General features: G+C 43.3%; 1 protein-coding gene across 7 annotated transcripts in view; it reads right to left on the bottom strand.

The window, feature by feature from the left end:
- The window catches only part of CEP63 (centrosomal protein 63), a 66,635-nt gene that overhangs the window by 36,838 nt on the left and 3,106 nt on the right, over positions 1-26,691 (bottom strand). For 5 of the 7 annotated variants that reach the window (XM_075546896.1, XM_075546894.1, XM_075546893.1 and 2 more), the window contains exons 2-6: positions 24,613-24,650; positions 14,357-14,419; positions 13,054-13,231; positions 3,946-4,041; positions 3,023-3,145 (exon numbers count right to left, since the gene is read on the bottom strand). In XM_075546896.1, coding sequence (XP_075403011.1) covers positions 3,023-3,145; positions 3,946-4,041; positions 13,054-13,231; positions 14,357-14,419; positions 24,613-24,641 — 489 coding nt within the window. In that variant the 5' untranslated portion in view covers positions 24,642-24,650. The remainder of the gene's footprint in view (positions 1-3,022; positions 3,146-3,945; positions 4,042-13,053; positions 13,232-14,356; positions 14,420-24,612; positions 24,651-26,691) is intronic. The other 2 variants (XM_075546892.1, XM_075546891.1) reach the window with 1 other exon arrangement.

Consider the following 26,691-nt stretch of genomic DNA (forward strand, 5'->3'; position numbering starts at 1 on the left):
GGAGCTACCATCTTCTACAACAGGAACGAGAAGTCTGGTGTTGATAGGGAAGAGAAAGCCACACCTGGGTTTGGGATTTGCTAAGTCTGTGATAGTTGTAGACACACCCAGTATAGGCGTAAAGCAGGCAGTGGGAAATTACTCTGTACTGGAGAGGTGAAGACGAGATAAATACAGTTGGAAATTACCAATATATCCCAGTGTTGGAAGGTACGGGACTAAATGAGCTCACTCACTGAGCAAACACACATAGGCCAAAGAAGATGCCTAGTGGCCGGGCCTTAGGGGCATTCCAATGGGAAGAGGTTGTGGCTACTGAGGTTGGAGGAAAGCCAAGAAGTACAATTCTTCTTGAAGCCACGCCAAGACTGTGTTTTCCCGCAGCAGAAAGGCCGGCTGGGTCAAACACTGGAGACAAATGCCTGCTTTGGGTGAGGTGGCAGGCCTTGGTGCGGCCACGTAAACAGCTCTTTGAGATAAGGAACCTCGAGCCAAACTGGAATGAGCACCGTATAGGCTGGGAAAAAGGAACTGTAGACATGTTCAGCCGTCTGGTTACAAAATGAAGGAGAAAATAAGGCAGCAGCCAGAAGAAAGAGAGAGAAACCAGGAGGGGGAAAGTCTGGCTGAAAAAAAGCAGGCGTACAAAACAGAGGGGAGCATTTCTGGTGCGCGTGAGCACTCCCCCCAGGAGGGAAGGTGGAGTAACGAGTAGCGATGCAGAGAGTTGGGTAGACACAGTGGTGAGAGTTTACGAACCTTTTCCTCTCAGTGCTTCGGGTGTCTTAGAGAAATAGAGAGCTAGATTATCACGGAGGTCAGGATGTGGGGAAGTACTGAGCATCTGAGGAGGGACAAGGATGCCTGAAACAGTCACTGGGAAACGTGGGAGACTGGCAGGAAATGCATCCTTGTTCTGGGCAGCAACTGGACTCGTGGCTGCTGCTGCTGCTGCTGGGTGCCGATGAGTCCACGCCAAACACATGGCTAGTGTTTTGGCCTAGTCATGTTCAGTCTCATGTAGAGCAGCGAGTGGGTGGGAACTGCTTCTGCCAACAAGTATGATGAAGAAATAAACTAATCATGGAAGAAAAGTTGGCTAAGTATTGCTAAGTGAGGTCATGTAGCAGTAACATTTGGCAAAAGCCATGGTTTGTAGCCCCCGGGGAATAAAGTGACTGCTGAGTGCAGTCAGTGAGGGGATGCCAGTGTCCGGACAAGACTAAGAAATGGTGAGGGAAATAAGGAGCTGACACGTGGAGGTCCACAGAGGAAAGGAGGCCAAGGAATACTCCACATGAAACCCTCTGGACACTTAGCGTGATACTGAATGAGCAGGGAGGGAGAGTCTATTCGGTCAGGAAGGAACCCCGGGATAACAAAATTACCCTGTCATGTACAGGTTGTTGGAGTATTGCCTGATGACATGACATGCAAACACGGGGTTTCTGAAGTAGGAAGAAGAGAACAGCGTAGCAGTGGTTTGAAAGAAAGAAAAAAAGCAACAAGAGCATGGGAGATTTAGGGGAAACAGATTACCAACAGGGCTGGAGGAGAGACATTATCTGTGCAGTTCTCAGAGTCAAATGCAATTTCAAATAAAGCAGCAAGATTCACAGAGTGTTTGTCGAGTCAGTTCCAATTCATAGCAGCCTGATAGGCCAGAGAAGAACGGCCGCGTCGGGTTTTCAAAACTGTCCGTCGACACAGACGCAGACTGCCACATCTTCTTCCCTCAGAGCGGTTGGTAGGTTCAAACCAGCAACCTTTCGGTTACCAGGAGAACGCTTAATCATGGAGCCACTAGAGCACATCAACGCTCTGTACAACAGAGCAATCCACTGCCTGGTCCTGCGCCATCCTTAGAACTGATGTTATGCTTGAGCCCGCCCATTATTCCAGCCAATGTGTCAATCATCCCTACACTGTATGAATATTGTGGCATTTGTGGGTGGGTGGCAGGGTGCCCTCAGAAGAACAACTTTAAGAAATCACACAAAGATGTTGATTATTTCTCAAATTAGGATGTGAGAGCTGATGAAACACAGATTTCTAGGTCCCACATCATAACTAGGGCGTAGAATCTCTGGGAGCCTGAAAAGCACTCTGGTTTGCATGCACACTGGAGAGCGCTGGTGCAGACAAAAGAAAGAAGTGACAGATTCAGGGGGAAGTGTGACAGCCTTATGCTGCGCCTCCATCTGCTTTTGGTCGTAACACTTCAGTGCCTTCCTTCACTCCTCCAAGGAGTCAGTGTAGGTAAGTGTGTCCTCATAGAAACCACGCCAGCAGAAAGGGACATGCATGGCTAACTAGAGCAGAATGGGAAGTGAGGATAAGCAATCTTATACAAAAGACCACCAGCCCATTGCTCTCGGTTAATTCGGATGCACAGGGACCTCGCAGGGCAGAGTAGAACTGCTCCAGAGAGGAAGGAGTCCAGGCCGCAATCTTGATGGAAGCGAGCTGGCTTGTCTCTCCCGAGGAGCAGCTGGCGGATTCAAACAGGTTAGCAGCTATAAGCACTTGGCCTCTGCAGCACCAAGGTTTTCTACAGACAAAATGATCACACACTTTCAACATTTACAGAACCCCTACTCTGTTAGGTGCTTGAAATATACTGATTTTTTTTTTAACTTAAAGGCAAGGACACTACCCCTGGTGATTGCGGATTCTCCCTGGGCGAGGCACTGACATTTTGGTTGGGGCCATTCCCAGGCATGCTCAGCAACGCCAGTCCCTGCCCCTTAAATGCCAGTGGCGCCTCTCAGCCGCCTGACAACCCGAAAAAACGTCTGCACACATTTCTCAATGCTCTCTCGGGATGGGACTGCCTTTACAGCTGGTAGCACCATTAACCCCAGGGAGCCTGCTGATGGCAGGATGCACAGTAGATCACCCCCCTGGAAGCCACTCAGTAGCAGACCTGGAGATGCGAGAAAACTGCTTTTAGGAACTAGCACTACTAGTAACAGCATTTTCCTACGAGAAGGAAATGAACAAATTATTACTATGAACGTACCTCTATTTTTCCGGTTAACCTCTCAATTTCACAGCGATCATCCCTGAGACTTTTGGTGTTTCCTCTGGATTCCCTTATTTGCTTCTTTTGCAGCTTTTCGTAGTTTCTCTTCAGTCTGCCTAGCTGTAGAGACGGTCATTGCAAGTCACAATTTAAGAATTTGTAAACAGTGGTGACAGGCAAACTGCTATAAAAGCAAGAGCAGGTGCTAAACAATACTACTAAAAAATGTACTGAGAACACGTTGGATTTACAAGCTAAAATATAAAACAAAACTAAAACCACATATAGAAAATAAAGCCCAGCTAAGAAATATACTGAGTAGAGGAAAAAATCATTTTTTAAACAAAACTTTTTACGACAACAGCCTTGCCTTGAAGAACCTCCCTCCACCTCCACACAAGCTTGCGCACGCATGCACACGCACACATGCACGGCCTGAGGTTCTCAATGCATGCTCGCGGGGAATACTGATTGTCAATAAGCAGGAAATTAATAAATTTGAATGAAAATAAAATAACATGAGTGTCACCAAATCTGAAGAATAAAATTGATATTTTTCTTATTTTAGGCTTTTTAATCTCAAAATATGTTTCAAAGCTTTGGATCATCATTATTTAAAACCCAGAAACTGAGTTACCTCAAAAATTTTAATTTCAAACATGTATTTTTCAGTATTACATAAAAATAGCTTTTTTTCTTTCAGGTACTCAACCAAGAAACACATTTTAGAATTTCGGTTCTAGATAATATCAAGCATGAAATTACGATAGCAAGATTTTTTTTGTCTGGACTCAAGTACAGAAAAAAATTGATTTCACTCCTGAGCCTCCCACTTTATAAAGTAGAAAATGGGTCATTAACAACATTCTCAAAGGAGTAAAGAGAGAGAATTACATAAATACACAGAATTAAAATCTCACTTCTTCGTGTAGTTTCATTAACTCTTGTTTATATTCCATGGCCATTTCTTGCTTGACTTTTTCATGTTCTTCTACCTGCTGACGCAATATCCCAACCTAAAAGCCGATAGGTGGAAGCACTTTTCATTATTTGCATTAAAACAATATCCCTAAAACATAAAAATAGCAATAATCTTTATACTGATCTACAGGCAAAAGCTCCCAAATTATGTATGTCAATACTCCACTCTTCAGGAAGTCAAATATCTAGCTACTTAAAAACCCAAAGCACTGCCACCCAAAAAAAAAAAAACACATGGAAAAAACTATCCTAAAATTCCCAGTTGAGGTAGAAACTTGCTCCTTGTCTTGATATATCTTCCCCAATGTTTTTCATCAAGTATTTCATGAAAAAGTAAAAGGTCTAAAGAATCTTTGGAATAAGACAAAACTCTGAAAATGTACTAGACCACAGAATAATGATCATAAATCAAAGTGCAGAATAGTGAGATGAGTCGAAGACAAGAGGAGCTTGTTTTCGGCTTTAGCATTTACACTATTCGGGGAAAGCAGCTTCACCCTTCAGAGCAGCAGGTTACTCTAACCTTTGCTCAGTGGTTTCACACCAGTCATCAGGAGTTCTCTAAACCTCTTGTTAACAACGTAAGAGTTAGTAACAGAGAGGAGCAGAGGAAGAGGTAGCGGGGACAGAGACAGGAATCACAAAATAGAACAAATTTTTTAATCTTTATCTATTTATTTATTTTAAAATAATTTTATCGGGGGCTCTTACACTTCTTTCAAAATCCATACATACATACATACATCGTGTCAAGCACATTTGTACATAGGTTGCCATCATTTTCAAAACATTTTCTTTCTACTTGAACCCTTGGAATCAGCTCATCCCCTCTGACCTCCCTCCCTCATGAACCCTTGATAATTAATTTTTTTTTCATGTCTTACATTGACCGCTGTCTCCCTTTACCCACTTTCTGTTGTCCGTCCCCAGGTTATATGTAGATCATTGTGATTGGTTTCCCCTTACTCCCCCCAGCTTCTCCTTCCCCTCCTGGTATTGCTACTCTCACTATTGGTCCTGAGGGGTTTACCTATCCTGGATTCCCTGTGTTGCAAGCTCTTATCTGTACCAGTGTACATCCTCTAGTCTAGCTGGATTTTTAAGGTAGAATTGGGGTCATGAGAGTGTGTGAGGGGGGGGGGGGTAGGAGGAAGCATTAAAGAACTAGAGAAAATTTGAATGTTTAGTTGGTGCTACACTGCACCCTGACTGGCTCGTCTCTTCCTTATGACCTTCTGTGCAGGGACATTCAATTGTTTCCAGATGGGCTTTAGGCCTCCACTCTGTCCTCCCCCTCATCACATCGATATGATTTTTTGTTCTAAGTTTAGAACTGTTAATTTTTAAAATTAGAAATAAACCTCTTATAAGAATAAAATAATAAAATTCCAATAAAAATGCTAAGATTTTTCTTAACTTGAAAAGGTGATCCTGAAAATCAAATCAGAAGAATAAATAAATTAATATAATGGAAAAGAGAAAACTTTAATAAAAGATTTTAGAACAGATTTACTTTTTAAAAAGATTCACATCAAATACAAGATCAGCTGCTTTCCTATACACCTGTAGTACACAATCTGAAAAGAAAATGAAGAACTCCATTTACAATAGCATCTAAAAGAATAATATACCTGCAAATAAATCTAACCAAGAATGTAAAAGACTTGTACTTTGAAAATTACAAAACATTGCTGAAAGAAATTAACAAAAATCTAAATAAAAGAAATTGAAGAAAACAAAATGCGGTATCTCCTCACATGCATTATAATGGTTATTATAAAAACAAAAATATAAAAACAGAGTGTTCATGAGGATACAGAACCCTTATGAATTGTTTGGAATGTAAAATGGTGTATTCATGATATTAAAAAATTTGAACGTCCCTCAAAAAGTTATAGAATCATGATGTTGCCGTTAAGTGCTGTTGAGCTAGTTCTGACTCAATAAGGACCCTCTGTCAACAGAAGAAACAGTGCCCACTCCAGTACCTGCCACACAATTGTCACGCTTGAGCTAACTGTTGCAGCCACTGTATCAATCGAGCTCATTGAGAGGGGGCCAGGTTATTTTTCAGTGACTCAAGCATGATATCATTTCCTAGGAACTGGGCCCTCTGGGTATTATGTCCCGAGTATGTGAGGTGAAGTCTCCCTAGTCTTGCTTCCCAGGAGGATTCTAGCTGTATATCTTCCCAGACAGATTTGTTTGTCTTGGAACGATCACATGACACAGCAATTGATACACATAGCTACATCCCCAAATACTTGAAAACAGAGTACACCAATGTTCAAAACAGCGTCATTCATAACAGCCTTGGACGACACCTAAGTAGCCATCAAAAGATACATGGATCATCAAATGAAGTATCGACATACAACAGGAAAGTATCCAACCCTCTAAAGAAATGAAGTTCTGACACACACTATGAACGGTTTGAGTCTTAAAAACATGCTATGTGAAATAAGTCAGACATCAAAACAAACAAACGAGCCCTTGTTGTTAGGTAGAAAGCCGATTCTGAATCATGATCCCGTGTGCTAGAGTAGAACTGCTCCACAAGATTTGCTTGGCAATAAAATCCATCCCCAAAGAGTAAGGAAAAAGAAAGAAATGTTCTGGACACGCTGTTCTAAAAGGCACGAAGAGCAGTGATGTAGGATTCGCCCTGCCAGAAAATGGAGCATCTTGACCCTAAAGCGGAGAAATGAGAGCTTCAAGTCCCAATGAACTGTATGGTCGATTGTTATGCAACACTGACTAAGTCACTGATCAGTAAAGGGAACCGAGACGACTAAGGAATGAGACCCCAAATGTCCACCAACATCTAGTCCTTCCTATAATAAGAGCTTTAGAATAAAAGTGGTAAGAAAGTGAAAATAATAGGGACTTGACAGATGTTGTTTCAGGATTGTCCCTCAAAGGAACAAAGCGCTGAGAAATCTAGCCCCGGGCTTCCCTCCCTCCCTCCCTGCCTTCTACTTGCTTGGGCACTGCGGTGGGGCTGTGAACTCCCGACCCCTAGGTCCCCGAGCAGTTGTGCAGGACCCCAGAGAGCCGTCAGAGGACCCGGGACGCTAGCACTGTGCAGGGAAGCTGTCAGAGCTGGAGCGCAGCAGCATGGCCTGTTTCTCTGGGTCTCACGACGTCCCCGCCTTTGTTGGATGTATTCTTACAGTATTTCTATAGCTAGTTTTCGGGGAAACTATTAGAATTTGCCTACTCTGACCAGTTTGTGCCTTACACAGGTTTCAGCTTTCATGGGCTTTGTTTTACCCAAGATGAAATGAGGGGGTCAAAGGGATGTGGCAGAAAACACAAAGTATCTATTACAATTATGTACACTGAAAGTTTGCATTTTCTCACAATGAGGTGCTCACTATGTTAAGTAATGCTCTTTGCGTCCCGTATGTTTTGATGTGAACATAGCTATACAAGCTGTAAAGCTTCTTCGCATATCCTTTTATTTGGCCTTTTACTTTCAACCTTGCTGTATCTTTATGAGCGCCATACAGTAGAGTTCAGTTGACTTTACAGTCCTCTCCCATAAAGATGTATAGTAAGTAGTTCGGCTGTCTTACAGGGTCATGATGAATCAGAAATGATTCAGGAGCAGTGGTTTGGTTTTGTAGCTTGATCACTTTTTATCTTTTGGTTAGACCATGGTGATGTGAATGGAGTAAAGCCCTTGCGAAGTAGACCCTTTGGGATCTTCATGTGCTGATGGGCACAATCAAGGTGAGGACAAAAGTGTTAATGAGCCTGAAATGGACTGGCCGTTTCGAATCAGAAAATCATCTGCTTTAGTATGATATGGGAATGACACGATCAAGAGGAACGCTGTTGGATTTATTGTCAAAAGGGACATTTCAAGACCTAGCTTAAAGTCTATGATAGGATTAAATGTATCCAAATGGAAGGAAATCCAACTAGTACAACTACTATTCAAATTATGTACCAAACACAAAAGCTAGTGATGAAGAAATCAATGAACTCTACCACCATCTTCAGTCTGAAATTGATGAAATAGGTCATTAAGATGCATTGATAATTACTGGTGAATGGAATGCAAAAGTTGGAAACAAAGCTGGAGATCACGTGATAGAATTCTGTAAGACCAACAACTTTTTTCATAACAAATACATTTTTTCAGCAGCACAAAGTAAAACTATACACATAGGCGTCTCCACATGTACCACAAAGAAATCAAATTGACAACATTGTGGCTTGAAGAGACCATGGGGAAGCGCAACAGTAGCAGTTAGAATCAGGCCATCAATTGATTCCATTAAGTTCAGGTTGAAGGTGAAGAAAAAGAAAGTAAGTGCACCCCAGCCAAAATATGATCTTGAGTCTATCCCACATGAATTTCAAAATCATCTCAAGAACAGATTTAATGTATTGAACACTAATGACAGAAAGCGTGATGAGTTGAGGGAGGACATCAAGAACATCACTATCAGTCTGAATTCCCCACAGCAGGGTGAACCAAGAAGGGAACAGATCAGCAACGGGAACAAAACAAAGCCCCTGAAGAGCCCCCAAAATAGATTGCAGGCTAGGAGGAGAAGCTCCTGGAATTCCCCCAAGACCAGTAGGGAGTCATAAAGGTCAGTGGACAGACCTGGAATTATGGGTCTTTTTTCCTTTCTTTCTTTTTTTCCAATCTTTTGTTTTCTTTTTGTTTGGTCTCTGTTATTGTTGGTTTGCCTACTTATATAAGATAGACACGGGAAGCAAGCTTGAGGAGAAAGCAATGGGACCGACCGTCCCACAGGGATTTGGGAGAGAAGGAGGCAGGGAAAGGGAGTGGTGAGCAAACAACTGCCACAGAGGAAAACTAGGGAATTAAAATCAATGAGGAGGACGCAGAGCTCCCGGGGGTGTGGGAGCAACAGCAGTCTAGCTGGGAGGAAGGACTGAGGCAATGTAGGATGAGCATGATGGTGGGGCAGGAGGGAGGTGAAAGGAAACAGCAGAACGATCTGGGACGCAAAGCTATGGATAGAGGTATAGCACAGGAGTGTACACATGTAAATAAATGAATTTATAAAAATAGAGGTATTGGCCTAGGTACATATATTTCTATGGTAATACATTGAGGGAGTGGATGGACTTTGGGCCTCTGCTCATACCCTCAATGCAAGAACACTTTGTTCTAACAAACTGGCATTCTGCGATGCTTGCCCTCCTGGTACAAGACATCAGCCATCTAGCAGAGAAGCAACAAGCCCACGTGGAAGAAGCACACCAGATCATGAGGTGTCGACAAGATTGGGTAACAGGCATCAAAAGGCCCAAAACAAACAAACATATCGTTGATAACAAGGGGGGGTTGGAGGAGAGACCCCAAACCCATCTGTAGACAATGGGACGCCCCCCCTCACAGAAGGGTCACAAGGAAAGGGATGAGTCAACCCCAGGGCGAAGTAAAGCTCCGATAAAACACCCAATACTCCTTTGGTTCCTTGAGCCTTCCTCACCCCCCACTATCATGACCCTAGTACTGCCTTTCACCGCGGGCTAGACTGGAGCATGTGCACAAGTAAAGATAAGAGATAAAAGCTCTGGTGGGTTGAACTCACCAACTATTCAGTTAGCAGCCATGTGATTTAACTACTGCACCACCTGGGCTCCTCCCTAGAGAGTAACCTACCCATATGTGCAAATGGCAAGCTATCGAAAAGATGGCCTGGGCAGGGAGGAGGGAGGATGAAAAAGAAAATGAATTGATTTGTGGACACCTATCTGCATGCGGACAGAAGACTTCTATTTACGTCAGAAATTTTATAATGAATTACATCTAAAGCAAATAAAAATGAGTTGCTAATTTTCGAGAAAACACAATATAAAAAACAAGTCTGACCACAGTTTTATGATCTGACTCCACTATGAAATGACAATGCATAAGACTAGCAGGATGAGAGGGTGGGAACCGCATGTGAGGGAGAAAAGCGCTCATGTCGCACAGTAGCAAGTCTTAGCTAATGGCTAATCAAGAAATGGAGCAAGGGTATTTAGAAATTTGGGGTGAATATCAAAATAAATATTTAATAATACTGAAATGACTGCTTCATAGAATGATTTACAAGGTGGGGCAGGTGGCCACTGCTTTTCCTTATGAGCCTTTGTAGAACCAGTTTTATTTGCTGTATGTTACAAAGACAAACAGCCATCCATGGAGAGATAAATGAGCTTGAGGCAGAATGTAAATCAACTGCCACTAAACACAATGTTTAGTTCAACTGACACTTTTACTGAACAAAACTCCTTGATGAAAGACAGTGCTGACTGACACTCTGATGCCAGCTCCTCACCTCCATGTGGATCAGCTCTTTGAGTAGCACTGGTTACACATTAGGCTGCTAGCCACAGGTTCAGCAGTTTGAGGCCCCAGCTGCTGGGGGTATAAATGAGGCCTGGCTGCTCTTGTGAGATTGATCATTATGGAAATCCAAAAGGAAGGGTCGCTCTAACTCAGAAGGAATTGATGGCAGAGGGTGGGTTGACATCAGAGGGCTGACTGCTCCTAGGACCTAACCATCCAAGTAAATTAGAATGATAGAAACGTAACGCCCTGTTTCTAGTTCTTATATCGTGTATTGCTCAAAGTGGATTATGAACATATTATAGCCCTCACTTGAAAGAAGTGTTTTAATGCAACACAATTTCACAAACCCCATGGAATAGACTCCATTACCAGTGTTTGGTAAACGTGCAATACTTGGTGAAACGTAATCAACTTTCAGCAGGCCAGCCACTGGAGCAGCAAATTGCCACACTGCCGTAATTCTCCGCTTCTTCTAAGTCCCCAGACGAAACTTGCAATCTTCAAATCCTTACTGTGGAAACTATTCTCTCCAACCTTTCATTTCTTTTTAGGGTATTAAGTGAAGGCAACAATGCCCTGACATACAAACTGAGCCACAGGAATTAGTTAAACTTGGCCTTGGAGTGGTTAAAAATTCTCATATTCATGCACATAGGAATTTCTTTAGAGGGGCTCTAACAAAATGAACAACTTAGACATCACTACATACGAGAGTGTTCTTAACTAAGACACTAGAGCTGCTCTGTCTTGTCCTCGGAGACGTAAAGCAGCAGCTGGCTGTGGACGGCAGTGAGAGCTGCCTTCGTGGTTCACGCGGGGCTGCGAGGCGAGCAGTTCAAAGCCCCACTCCATGGGACGGAGGAGTGCTCACTGCTCCAGGAAAGATTCCAGTCTTGCAAGCTCCCAGAGGCAGTTCTACCCTACTCTACAGGGTTGCTATGAGTCAGAATCCACTCAGTGGCAGTGAGTTTGAGGATTTGTTTGTTTGTTTTTATTTTTTAGCTAAACCCAAAGTGAAAAACATGTTTGGCATTTCTCAGGTTGAAAGAACTAACAGAAAAAATTGAAGCTTTGAGTTGCAATAATCAAGGATCCTATTGGCAAAATACTGAACGGCACAGGAAGCTTCAAAAGAAGGTGGAAGAAATACAGAGACTCGTGTAGCAGACAGAACTGGTTACTGTTCAACCATTTAAAAGGTAGCACAGGACCACGAATTGACAATGCTGAAGAAAAGAGTCCAAGCAACACTAGCAGCACTGGCAAAAAACAAACCTCCAGAAATCAAGAGACCGCCAGTCAAGATACTTCAACAAGTCCTCACCTATGCCAAGAAACCAGGACGGCAATGACCTGGCTGGCTGACTGGAAGAGACCCACACTTAGGCTCATTCCAAAGAAAGGGACCCAACACAATGCAGACATTCTTTTAAAATGCCATCAACATTACACAGTAAAACTGTGAAGATCCTTCAAAAACAGATGCAGCAGAACACTGACAGGGAAGTGCCAGATTCAGAAGAGACTGCAGAAAGAGAGAGAGCATTGTGAATGCCAGATGCATCTTGGCTGAAAGCACAGAATATCAGAAAGATCTCTACTGGTCCAGCTATGCAGATATTTGAATGTGTGGGTCATGATAAATATGGATAACAAAAAATTGTGGAGAAAAAAATTGCAAATAATGGGACTTCCAGAGCCCTTAATTGTGCTCTTGGAGAACCTGTTCATAGACTACAAGGCAGTTGTTAGAAGAAAACAAGGAGATGAACTTCGTGGGTTGAATTAGGGAAGGAGCTTGTCAGGGCTGTATCCTTTCAGCATAAGCAATGCAAGCAGCTGGATTCTGTGAAGAATGCACAACAGGTCTAGAGGAAGACTTACTATCAACCTGGAATAAGCAGATGACATACCTCAGTACTTACTGATAAAGATCAAAGACTACAGTACTCAGTATAGATTACATTTTAACATTAAAAAGAACAGAAAATTCTCAGAGCTGAATCAGTAAGCAGCATCAGGATAAGCAGAGAAAAGAGTGAAATTAAGAATTGCATTTCCCATGGGTCCACAATCAAGGCCCATGGCAGCAGCAATGACGAAGCCAAGCAATGCGTGCACTGGGCAAGCCCACTGTACTTGTCACCTTGAGGATCCAGTACGCCTGTCAGGCCGTGCCCGCTTCAACAGGCCACGGGCATGCAAAACCTGGACAGAGATACGCAAGAGCAAAGACGGACGCAGGCCTTGGCATCATGGCGGTGGGAAAGAATACTGCATCTGCCACGGGCTGTCAGAGGAATGGGCAGAACGCTCCCTAGAAGGAAAGAGGCGAGGCTGTGTTTCATGTACTCTCGACATGTTGTTAGGAGGGACCAGTCCCTGGAGAAGGCCATCAGGCTAGGTAAAATTAAGGGTCACTGAAAAGAGAAAGCCCCAAATGCGATGGACTGACACCGGGGCTGCACCCATGGGCTCACACAGAGCAAGGACCGTGAGGGTGCTGCAGGACCAGGCCGAGTTTCCTCCCGTGTACATCGGGGCAGAGCTGATGGCACCTAACCACCGCCTTCCTAAGCATGCCCACAATACGCTGTTGTGCTAGCTGAATGACAATGAAAGACAATGCAGAACCCGAATCAGTACACAAACGTTCTTTTTAAACCAAGTTTTACTTCAAAGGAAACTAGCCAAAAAATGAATAAATCCACTGTTTTACCTCTTTATGCTTCATATCCAGCTGACTCCTAAGAGTCTTAAGTTCCTGTTCACGGATGTCCAAGCAAGTTTCGAGAGCATGTGTCTGACCTTCCCATTCAGATTTTTTATGAGCCACCATTATGTCGATCTGTTTCATGAGCTCCTGAAGTTCTGCTTCACAGGATGTCAAAAACCCCCTATAAATAGGCAGAACGTTAGGAACATGTAACTAGACTAGAACACACAGAACGTCTAACTAGATAGATGTGTAAAAATAAATCAAAATGTCCTAAAATAGAACAATTTCAATAAATAAGTTAATGAAAGTAGACAATGGGTTTTCTGAGCTTTGGTTTTTTTATACTCATATAACAAGATGATAGCTTACTGCAAAGGAACCTTGGTGGACTAGTGGTTATGCTGTTAACTGCAAGGTCAGCAGTTCGAAACCCTAACCTGTTCCAAGGGAGAAAGATGAAACTTTCTACTCTGGCAGAGAGAGTTACAGTGTCAGAAACCTACAGAGGCAATTCTACTCCCTCTGTGAGGTCTCTGTAAGTTGGAATCGATTCGATGGCATCTTGAGAGGTCAACCTGAAGACTGCGTCACGCGGTCAAACACAAGCCTGATATTTTCATTCTGGCTTGTGGAGTGAGACTCCCACACTCAACAACGTACTCTTTAGTGGTGTTTCCCAGACGCTTGCAAGAAGGGTGCAGGCAAGCCTACGAGTGCATTCTCCTCTAGACAAAATAGAAGGGCTAGAAGCTATCAAAATACCTGCCAGGGAGACAATAATATACTTGTAAGAGCTATTTCAAGAAATTCACCCTTGGGCCAGATTTATTTCAGCTTTGTCTTTCCACCTTATTACTAATTTGCCACAGTCTACCTTGCTATTGGAAATGATGGCCTCCCAAGTTTCAGGAGATTCATGATGATGCAGCGGCTTGTAGTAGAGAGGGGCTTGGACAAAGAGGCAAGCATCACAGGTGTGCTTGGTTCAGAGGGCCCAGGCAGTGGCCACAGAGAGCTGTCACTTCTAAAGTGCAAATGCTTTTTGAAAACAAATGGCACCAGGATTGGAGCTTAGTGTCAGTTCCTTTTCCCAACTAAAAACTCAAGCTGGGGTGAAGACGGGCATTCAGCTTCACATTTCTGAGGTGAGGCACACACCCCAGGAGAGCCACTGTCTACATACAGAACACGGATCTGCTTAGCATTCAGCACTTCTGTACCCAACACCCAGTATCACCAGAGGCCTAACTCGGATATGCCTTTTAAAATGCATCGCAAAGCTTAGGGTCAGAAGTGAACTTACCCGCCATGTCCTCGCGTTTGCATTCCTTCCAACAGAGCCTCCATTTCCAAATCCTCTTTGCAACTGGGAAAGCCAAAAAATCAAAGTGAGGAAAAATTCATTTTTAATGTTCTAACATCCAAGTGACAACTTAAGAATATGAATGAAAATGTATAAATGACCAGAAAAAAACAGCAATTCTCAAAATGACTGCAGAAGCTGCCAAGAACGATCCCTCTAGGATATGTTAGATTTTCGGCTCAAAGTGAAACAACTCAAATCATTGAATTACTAGTCACAGCTTCCCCTACCTGCCTGACTGCCCAGTTTCTAAGGAGAGGGTGGGCCTGGGGTGGATGGAGAGGCCCTTTCTAGCAAAGGGCCCTTTCTACAAAAGGGAGGATGAAATTGGGAGTCATACTAGTCAAGGGGAAATGTAACATTTGGTGTGTGCATGCATGTTTAAGAGACGTGATACTAACTTAATTAGTTGTGTATGTTTCGGATACTCATCTACGCATGGTGGTAGACCCTCAGCCTATCACCAAGCTCCTACCGAGCCTCGAGGTGAGAGACCCGGGTAGCTTCTTGGAGGACTCCCTCCCCCTGCACTGCACAGCTCCTGGGTGCCCAGCAAGGACAGTGAGCCCTGATCTTACATAATTTGGACATGTTGTCAGGAAAGAGCCATCCCTGGCGAAGCACACCGGGTGTGGTTAAAGCCGAGGGGCAAGTGAAAAGGAGGAAGGCCCTCACGGACATGGACTGACACAGTTGAGGCAACAGTGGGCTCACGCGCAGTAATGGCTGTGAGGATGAAGCAGGGCCAAGCTGTGTGTAGTTCTGTTGTGCAAAGCCAGATCCAATTCGATGGCACATAGTAACAACGGCCTCAGCAGGTTCTTCCACAGAGGTTATACCACACTGCCTTGTGATTCCCACCCGCCGTAGGGCATTACTCAGTAGGCTGCCAACTGCAAGGTCAGCAGTTGGAAACCACCAGCTGCTCCTTGGGAGAAAGCTGTAGTCTTGGCACCCACAGGGGCAGTTTCACCCTACCCTGTAAGGTAGCTGTCAGTCGGTACCGGCTGGCTCATCCATCGGCTGTGAGTTTGGTTTTGGTTGGAGACCCTTCATCCGCAGAGAACAGGAAACCAAGAGCTCAGCACAATCGCGTTAACTAAGCGGTTGCTGGGCGCCTGTGGGGGTATTCACTTTGATCCCACATGCATGCAAAGTGCGCAGAGCTGAAGGACTATGGAAAGGAGGGAGAAGGGGCGGCCAGGAGAGGAAATAGCACCCCAGGAAGAGAGGAGGGAGATAATGAGAGAAGAAAAGCCTTCCAATTCACAAGTGCAAAGGAGGGGTAGGTAGGTCCTGTGACTGTGAGCTTTTGGGGTTTCTCACTTTTAATCACAAAGGCTCAAAGGGTTCATTAATGACACACCGCTTTCCATTCCTTAGAAAGGGCTCCTTCTCCTCTGAACTAGACTTTAAGTGATAACTGAAAACTATAGAGGCCCTGCCCCTGTGTCCTAGAGCCTCATTGAAAAATTCTATTGCAAAAAAAAAAAGAAGAGAAATTCTACTGCTTTAAGAAATGAATTCCTTACCCCAAAACTCCTGCTCTGAGATCATCGGTAAACCTTAAACCAAAAATCTCCCCTGAAGGCTTCTTAAAACAGAACCATAGTTTAGCTTGACTAGTAACCCCTGAAGGCTTCTTAAAACAGAACCATAGTTTAGCTTGACTAGTAAAGAATGTCACTTAGGCACTGTCCTTAAGAGCTGTCTAAACTCCATCAAAGCGACAGCAACTCCTCAGGGTAGATGGGGACCTCAGGGGGCGTGGAATTTGCGTTCATGAAGGAGAAACAATTTGGAAAAGGAGGGTGTGGGCTGCTGCACAATTTAAGAATGTAATCATTGTCACAAGGAGCCCAGGGATGTGCAGGTCAACAGTTCAAAACCACCATGCGGAGCTGCGGGAGAAAGACGGGCTACTCCTGTCAATGGTTTACAGTCTGAAACCCACAGGGGCCGTTCTACCTGAGCCATCATTGACCCGATGGCAGTAAGGGAATCACTGTAACTAAAATGTACATTACTCCACGTACTTCTATGTTTTCTGACAACAACAAAACATTTGAAAGTTGCGGACCTTTTCTTTAGTTGTTAAACTTTGTTTTTGTTTCTTAAATTTTTTTGACATTTTTGGTTTAAGGTTTAAAAATTATCCCAGGGCAATACTTTCCAGGGTAGGAGCTCACTTTTGAAATTTTTTAATATAATAGAAAATAGTTACTATGACGCTGAGGAAAATTTGACTAAGAAGGTTCAGTACCTCGTCTGTAGTTACACAATAGCAGTCTCAGAATTTGAACCTTGGCAGTTTGGCTCCAGTCTCAAAGTCTCAACCACTGTGTAATCTTAACATATTCTAAAAACACTCCAGATCTTAAACAGATCAGCTTCACTCCTTTGGCAATAAACAAAACAAATATGGACAAAGGAAAAATAAAAGCAAACTGAAGTCTAACATCACTACCTGGGCCACAAGGTGGCAGCAGTGAAACAAAGTCCATGTGTGAAAGCTGCCATTTCCGGAACAAATACAGGACTAAGACAAAGAGATTGCTGTTGGGGGAGGAGGGAAGTAGTGACAAACAGGATCAACAACATTCTCTCTCTTACCACCCACTCATCCACCCTCAATTCTAATATGGCACATTAAAAATAAAGGTAGAATGTAAGGAAGAGGTATAGCTGAAACCCATGTAGGGATGGAGCATGATAGTGGGACAGGGGGAAAGTCAAGGGAAATATAGAGGAAAGAGCTGGGAGGCAAAGGTCATTTATAGAGGTCTAGACAAAGACATGTACATATGCAAATATATATATGAAGTTGGGGAAATAGATCTATGTGCCTAAATGCTTCCTTCTCCCCCCTTATACCCCCCCCAACTATAATGATCCGAATTCTACCTTGCAAGTCTGGATAGAGCAGAGGATGTACACTGGTGCAGCGAGGAGCTGGAGGCACAGGGAATCCAAGGTGGATGATACTTTCAGGACCAAGGGTATGAGTGGTGATACTGAGAGGGTAGAGGGAGAGTGGGTTGGAAAGAGGGAACTGATTACAGGGATCTGCATGTGACCTCCTCCCTGGGGGACGGACAACAGGAAAGGAGGTGAAGGGAGATGTCGGACAGGGCAAGATATGACCAAATAATAATGTATAAATTATCAAGGGCTCATGAGAGAGCGGGGAGCGGGGGGAGGGGGGGAAGAGGACCTGATGCAAAGGGCTTAAGTGGAGAGCAAATGCTTTGAAAATGATGAGGGCAAAGAATGAACAAATGTGTTTTACACAATTGATGTATGTATGGATTGTAATAAAAGTTGTATGAGCCCCTAATAAAATGTTAAATAAATAAATAATAAGGTAGTTAAATAGAAGCATTCTGTGCTGATTAGATTTAATATCATTAAGATATCAGTACTACCCAAAACATTATATAGGTTCAATATAATGCCTATCAAAATTTCAGCAGTCTTCTTTATAGAAATAGAAAGCTAATCCTCAAATCTACACAGAATAGCAATGGGTCCAGAACAACAAAAACAATCTTGAAAAAGAGGAACAAAGTAGAACAAAATGTTCAGTATCATTCGTCTTTAACCCACTGCCATTGAGTCTATTTTAATTCATAGTGAGCTGCAAGGGCTGAGCAGAACTGCTTCCCAGGGCCTCTGAAATTATGAATCTTTACAGGAACACAAAGTCTTATCTTTCTCCTTCAGAGCGGCTGGTGGGTTTGAACTGCTGACCTTGCAGTTGCCAGCTCAAGGCATAACCAATTAAGCCACTAGGACTCCTTATCTTAGTATTTAGGGAAATGCACATCTAAACCATGAGGAGCTTAAAGAATCCAGATTAACTGAACAGACTGAGGCTGGAAGACTGCTCCCAGGCTGTGATCCTAAGGCCAAGTGACTAGAGGTCAGACACCTGGAACAGAAACCATGAGACTGCTTAGACAATGTCAACCATGTCATCGACATCACCAATGTCTCGAAACTGGAACAGGATTTGCTGTGTGTATTTTTACCAAAAATTAAATTAAATTTAAAAAATACAAAGCACCAAAGATTTATCGAAAATACAGTAATTGCAAATTAAAAATTATACGTGGTTACATGTGTATGCATGTATGTATGCAAGTAGATAAGCATGCATATGTGTGGGTAAATGGGTACATATACGAGGGGGTTCCAAAAAATAAAAACGTAAAAAAAAACTCTGCTGATATGAGGGGGTTTGGTAGTTACATAATCTGTTGTCTATTTGAGACTTAAGCGTGAAGGGGTGGAGTTTAGCCTGTAATTCAGGCCACAGCTTGATGACCTCATCTGGAGGTTCTAAGAGATAGAGCTTGCTGGAGGCGGGACACATTTTCACTCCCTAGGAGACATTACTGATGATGAGCCTGACGGAGCTTCGCTGATGCAGCCAGAGCCCCGGGAGCTGGAGAAGCCACGTGGAGACCCCAGCCAACACTGAGATGTTTCTGCCACACCTGGATCCAAAGACTTTCCACCCACTGGCCTGTGATCCTCCTGCATTTGGCGTCATTGCATGTGTTTTGTGAGTCTAAAGAGGAATTTATAGATCCGACTTATGGCCTTGCACTGGACTGAGCTGGGATGTTTTCTCAATGTTCGATTGAGAATATAAAGCTCTTGTATATAAGGCTCTTTCTCATACACAAATGGATGCCTCTGGTTTTGTTTCTCTAGTCCACCCAGACTAACACAGGGCGGGGCGGAATAGGGCATGTGGAGTTCATCCCACCAGGTCAGACTGTTAATCAAGCTTTCTATTTAGAGGTTCTAAAAAGATTGTGTAGCAGTGTGTGACAAAAAAGGCCTGATTTGTGGCAGAGTTTTTCTCACAGTGCTGTCACTGTAAGCTGTGTTCAACATCACAACAGTGTTTCTTGACATCTTCCCCCAGCGGGAAACAAAATTTCACACCCATGAGCTGTTCTCTTAAATAGAGGTTTGAGCCAAACTGCTTTTACAAGAAAATTCACTGTGACCAAAGAGAACCTTTCCAGGTGACGACACTGGATGCACTAACTCAAAGCAAGTTCCTTGATGCTTGCCTAATGGGAAAAACACATACTATGAAAGCTCTGCCCAGTGGAACTTTTTCCTGTATTTGGGGTGGGGGTGGGGGGCGGATTTTACCCATAGGGGGCATAACCATGGATACTGCTTAGACTTAACTAGTCAGATCACAGGATTGGTTTACAGGTTATGAAAGCTTGGGACCATAGTCTCATGGGACAATTAAATCAAGTGACATTATGTGCTGCATAAAGTTGATGTTCTACATCCTAGTTTGGTGAGTAGCACCTGTGCTCCTAAAAGCTTACCAGTGACCTTACAAGTATAGGTTTCTACCCATCATGAGTAAAAGAGAACTGAAACTACAGATTGAGACGAAACTAGTCTATAAGGACAAACGGTCAACATAAACCGCAGCCTTGTCCACCCTGCAACCAGACTAGCTGATTCCTGGCTTCCATTGCCATCTTTGATCAGGGGCACAATACAAGGATCCTGAGAGAACAGAACTCAAATTACTGAAAAGAGCAGATTTGCTGGACTGGTTGAGACTCTGACAACCTGAGCCTACTAGCCTGACACAATCCTTAACCCTTGAACCATGAAACCACGAAAGCTATCTCATGAGATCATCTGTTAGCTAACAGATTAGTTCATAAATTATATCAACCCTGAATAATGTGCTCTTTTTAAAAAATCATCTACTTGACACTAAACATTTATCCTAAAGTCAAGATGAGACAGAATGCAGGGAGGCAGAGAAACTCTATTACGAGGACTCAAACAGAAGCACCTGACAGAATAATGAGGAAGTAGACATACTGGGAAATGTAAGCAATGTCACTGAACAAACCGCACAGAAATTGTTAAATGGGGACTAAAATTGCATGAATTTTCACAGAAAACATTTTAAAAGAAAACCGCATACTTGATGTACCACCTACTCTAACTTTGAGATTAAACATTAAAATGTTAATACACATGGACAGATAGATACACAGATAAACACACAATAAGATACTGCTTCACAATCTCCGAGATGGTTATTATCGGGTATTTTAAAAAAGGGAAAAAGCAAGTGTTAGTGATTACGTGGAGAAATTGGAACACTCGTCTATTGTTGATAAGAGTATAAAATGGTGCAGCTATGTACAAGTTTGCTGTTATTTGAAAATTTTAAAACACAGACCTGCCTTACAGCCCAGCGATGCCTTTATAACCAAAAGAATTAAAAGTAAAGCTAGAAGGAGATACCTACACATCAATGTTTGCTGCATTATTCATGCAAGCCAAAAGAAGGAAACAACTTAAGGATCTACCAACAAATAAATGGAAAAGTAGAATGCAGATCATCCACCCAGTATAGCATTACTCAGTCCTAAAGATAACTGAAACTCTGATAAATGCCACAACAGGGATGAACCTTGAAAACGTTATGCTTACTAAAATAAGTCAGAGACGAGAGGGAAGACAGTGCACAATCCCACTTGTATAAAACATTCAGCATCAGGTGGCGCACAGGGACCAGAGCCCATTGCCAGCAGCCTGAGACAAGTCTGAATGCAGCAGGAGGGAGACTAATGCTTCGCCAGGACAGGGCTTTTGTTAAGGGTGATAAAACCTTTAGAAACAACAGATCATGGTGATAGTGGCAAAGTGAATGTAGTTAATGTCACTAAATAATACACACAGAGATGGTAGAAATCTGTTGCTATAATATTTCACCACATTAAAAATTGAAAAAGAAAAAAATATTATACGGCCATATCACAGCCCAGGACAAAGCTACAGTTCATAAATGCTATGAGTTTTAAGTGGCCACCAAACACCATCCATCTTACCCCTTAGGATCGGGGAAATAGCAAGTTTGGGCTCAGAGGCCTCGGGTTTTCTGCAGACCTCTGCCATGGGGGTTCCTCAGGGCCTTATCACCAATTTGTTTCCTAACCAGCTTACCCTTATTTAGCTCTGCACTATGTCACCTGGTTTTCATCTTTTCCTGGGCTGTGTGAAAAATAATAATGTAAAATAATATTTTATTTTTTAATAATATTAAATATAAATGTAAGTAGACAAAATAGATTTCACAGTCTCATTTATTATTAATGTGGTTAAATGGCTACAATGGGTTCAGGTAATCTAAGTCATTTCTGCAGTTAGACCAAGACAATCATACTCTAATAAAAATTCTTCCCTGGAATGGATGATACTTTTTATCAGCAGATTATGAAATAGTATGGTTGAAAAAAAAAACAGACTTTTCCACAAGGTTTGTGGAACAAGGAAAACGCGTTAAGAGTTAAGGAAAAATATAACTTGTGTGAGAAGTCTGATACTAGGTAAACCTTTGAAATGTATTAACATAGTATAAGTCAAAACTAGAAAAGACCTGAAAGTTATCATTCAATTTCTTCAGGAAAAACTACACAGAGAATGTACTAACATCACATGAGTCACCCAATGGAGCACAGGAATAAAAATAAACTCTCAAGACAGACGGGAGAAAACGCATAGTACGAGAAGGGACAGTCCACCACTGCTGATACACTACACCAGCTCTAATGAGCTACCGTTAGTATTTACCCTTGCCCAGAAAGACTCCTACCTACTCTGAGAAGACAATCAGTAGCAAAGACATCAGGGAAATTTTAACATGATTTTTTAAACTTGTCCAAACTATGGGTCAAAATCCAGAAAAAAATAGAGAAAATACTGACGCAAGGTCCTTTGAAAGCTTTATCATGCATAAAGGAGGCCGGGGCCTGGTGGGTGGGCCGCTAACCACAGGGTCAGCAATGCGGACCAGCAGCTGCACTGCGGGAGAGAGATGAGACTCTGCTCCACAGAGACTCACAGGCCTGGAAACCCACAGGGCAGGTCTACTCTGCCCCATAGGTCACCATGATTCAGAACTGACTCAATGACAATACATAAAAGGGTAACTATCCAAATAGAAGATGAGCTACTTTTAAATTTGAGGGGGGGAAATCTATTTAAAACATGGGCAAGAAATTTAAACAAGCAGTTTACCAAAAAAGGAACAACTATAAATGTGAAAAGATGGTCAGCATTACTCATAATGAGAGATTAAAGTTGGGGTTACACTGAAACACCTTTTCTTCTGTGTCTGACTAAGGAAACACTGTATGTTTAGTAACAATATTCTGATGGCCACGCAATGGGGAAGTGACATCACTATAACTTGGCAGCAGGAATGCAAAAAGGTGCCAGTCCTACAGAGGAGATTCGGGCAGGACCTGGAAACCCCCTGCTGTGAGACCCTACAGAACAGAGGGACTGCCATGTAGGGTTCTAAGGCCACCCTGTTTCTAGAAACAGACAGAAAGCCACATCTTTCTCTTGCAGAGTGGCTGATAGGGTCACGAAGCTAGGTGGCCTTGTGGTTAGCAGCCGAGCAACCACGGGGGCTCCTTTGGCAACACCTTGCAGCTAACTTAACCACTTACTCTTTGATCCAACAGCGCAATTTCTAGGAAACTAAACCGAAGATGCCTTGGAAAAAGCACAAAGTGACATTCACACAAGGATATTCCCCGGCACATTGTTTGTCGTGGCAGGAGACAACAGAAGTGTCTATCAATCGGGACGGACTGCATACTGAGAGCAGTGTGTATACTGACAGACAGGGCCCAGAGGTGCGTCATGCTGCGGTGAACGGGGATGCTGTGAGGCAGGAGCCGAGCCCACGGCAGTTGATCACACAAGAGCAGGGTTCTACAGGGGAAAAAGATCTCTGGGAGCGTGATGGGTGACTCATTGGACATGCGAACCACCAGGTCAGTGGCTCAAAACTACCAATTGCTCTGAGAGAGAAAGATGAGGTGTTCTGCTCCTAAGATGATTTACAGCCTTGGAAACCCCAAGGGCAGTTCTACTCTGTCTTACAGGGTCACTGTAAGTCAGAATTTATGTTTTGGAGGTGCAAAAAGCAAGATTCAAAACATTATATGAAATACCACCTTATATATATATTTGCATCTAGGTACATCAGTTTGTATAGAGAGAGAAGTCCCAAACTAGTAAAAATGCCTACGTACACGGAGGGAAAACAAACGAGCTGGGGGCAAGAGCAGAGAAAGCTGCCCTCATCCGGATGAACTCAGTTCACAGGCATTTGTTTTACATGAAGGTCCCTGGGTAGCACAAATGGTCTGCCCTCCCCACTAGCCTACGGCTGGCACTGCATCCCACCTGGCAGCACTGGGAAGAAAAGCCAGGGGCTGAGCTTCCATAAAGATGGCAGTCAAGAAAATCTGTGGACAGCTCTAAGCTGTCACTTAGGGGCTTGCATTAGTTGGAATCAACTAGGCAGCAGCAGGTTTGGAGGCGGCGGGCTGTTTGTTGTTGTTGGTATTGTTGTTCAGAGGAGACACCACTCAATGACAGCGAGTTTGGTTTGTTTTAATGTTTTACATTTAACAATTTTAAAAAACAATTTTAATAATACTGAAAAACTTTAAACAAATAAAATAAATAAGTCAACTAGATATCAAGTTGGCAGCCTACCATATAAACTATTTCATATGCCTTTAAAACAAATTACTTTCACTATACATATCCCTAGGGGGTGAAAACTGCAGATGAGAAAGAACTGCAAAGAAATCCTAAATAATAATTATATTATTAACAACACTGGTATTAATTTGAAGCCATTACACATAATATAGGGGAAGGCAAAAAGAGTAATTATATTAATGGCATTAGGTACCAAGGTTTTCAGCAAGATTTAAAAAAAGCCAAACACATTAAAACAACCTACAAAATTACTTTTATATTGGAAATATCATTGTGGACTCTGTATATTTCTGGTTTGGCTCTGGCCGCCATCAGTCATGAAACCGATGCCACGATGAGCTTGGAACTACACACTCACACTCAAAGGGACCAGGGTTCTTTCGGAGGCCCGAGCACACACGTGACCAGGAATGTGTTCTAGCGGAAAACAAACTGCCAAACACTGTTGGAGCCATGCATGGCAAACGGAGGAGGACCAAACTGGAAACAGCACTGGGCAAAACCATCTGCTTATCAAAAAGAATGACACAGCAACAGGCTGGAACAGTTCAAACATCAAGTCTACAAGCATATGCTGGTAAGAAAAACAAAACAGAACCTGCCGTTACCTTTGGCGGTTGGTAGAGCACCGACTCATGACTGTAGTCTGAAAATAGAGGGAAAGAAGTAAGCATTTTTCTTGCCTTTGCTGTCCAAACGGTATTTTAGGGTGATGGAGAAAGTTCTGGTGAGGCGAGTTCTTCCTTATGAAAGGTTTCCAGCTAATAAATACAGAAGGAAGGAAGGAAGGGAGGCATGACAGAGCCATCACTGTGCCGCCCCAGAGCCCCAGAGGTGCTGTGGTTAAAAGTGTGCCCACCCCTTCCAGGCTGGCACTCTGAACTCACCAGCTGCGAGAGTCTGCTTCCCGGAGATGGCAAGCTTGGACACCCTACGGGGCTGTTTTACGCTGTCCTATAAAGTTGCTGTGGGTCGCAATCGAGCCAGTAACAATGGGCAATGCACAACACTTACTACCTATCTCATTCTTTGAGAGGAAAATAAGTAATTACACCGATGGCATCAGAAACCAGTGTTCTGACACGCATTTACGCAACGAGTGACTCCTTCTGCATGAATGCTAGACCTCTGGCAATAATGAACACTGGAGGTGAGAGACAAAGGTCAATGCTGGCTGTGGTTAAGGTTACGTGTCACCTTAGCTGGGCTGTGACTCTTAGCGGCTGAAAACTATGCAATGATGTAGTCATCCTGCATTTTCACATTAACAGTGATTTTTGCAATAATGACCTGGTCTTTAGAACTAAAGCATGTCACTAAGTGAGGAGTAAGTAATATGAGTAAGACTATCCACTTCTCCCACCACCTCGGAGTTGACTGGCTCGCGGCAACACTATAGGGAAGAGTAGGACTATCCCCCACCTTGGCCCCCAGCCCCAAACACACAAACATTGTTATCAAGTCAATCCTGACCTACAGAAACAGGGCAGTTTCCTTTCTAGGTTTCTGAGGCTATAAATCTTTGCAGTGGTAGAAAAAAAAATTTTTCTCCCCAGGAGGGAGAGGAACAGTCAAACTCCTGACCTTGTAGTTAGCAGCCCAAAGTGTCGCTCACTATGCCACCAGGGCTCCTTAATCATGGGTACAGGAAACCTAAACCCACAGAAAGAGTTCAACAATAGGCAAAGGGCTCATGGGGAGCTTTTTTGATGGCTGGCTTGGGCTAACAGCATCTCAGCCCAGTGCTCAGTAACATCACGGAGCGACCAGAGACACGCTTGCCTGCTTGATAACGGTCCAATAGCCAGCACGCTGCAGCACCTATGAAATATTCTCAAAATATTTGAATATTCATCCCCCAAAAAGTCAAAATTGAATCTGATCGAGATTTTAGATAAGTGCTTTTCAGCAGAAATCACAGGCCCTTCAAATGGTAACCACTGACAGCATGGTGGGTTATGCAATGGGATGCCAACCACAAGGTAAGCAGTTCAAAACCACCAGCGGCTACATGGAGAGAGATGAGTTCTACTCATGCGACCAGGCAGAGTCTGGGAAACCCATAGGGGCAATTCCACCCTGTCCTACAGGATCATTTTGAGTGAGAATTGACTCACTGACAGTGAGAGCCATATATGGCTACTGAGTACTTAACAGCATTTTCAATGTTACCTAAAAACTACCACACAGGGCAGTGCAATTCTAGATCCACTAATGGTTTAGAGGAAGCAATGGATGGAGGCGCTTGTCAGAGAACACCATGCAGACACATCAGCTAGAATGGCAACCAAGAAAGGGCAAAGATTTAGCAATTGTATCAACCTAATGTAACGTGTGGATAAGCCTTCCTAAGATTTTCATCCAAATAATTGTAAAAACGCTAATGGGAGAGTAGGGGTGAGCTACCCCCTCCTTGGATAATGACATTACAGAGCTCATTTTGACAGGTGTGATGGCAGCTGTGTGTTTTATAAAACTGAGATAGAACCCCTTCTTGGAGGGGGCAGAAGCTGAGGTACATAAAACTCGGAGCACTCGTGCCAGAAAGCTTCGGTCAGTGCATTGACAGAACTTCAGATCTACACTCAGATCTCAACAAAGTCCGCTCTACAAAAAGTGGACCCTGCTGCCACGGCATCCACCGCCACGTCACCTGTGCGCGGGAAGGACTAGCAAAGGGCTGCCAC

This window comes from Tenrec ecaudatus, chromosome 4 (genome assembly GCF_050624435.1).
Source record: "Tenrec ecaudatus isolate mTenEca1 chromosome 4, mTenEca1.hap1, whole genome shotgun sequence".
Classification (NCBI taxonomy): Eukaryota; Metazoa; Chordata; class Mammalia; order Afrosoricida; family Tenrecidae; genus Tenrec; species Tenrec ecaudatus.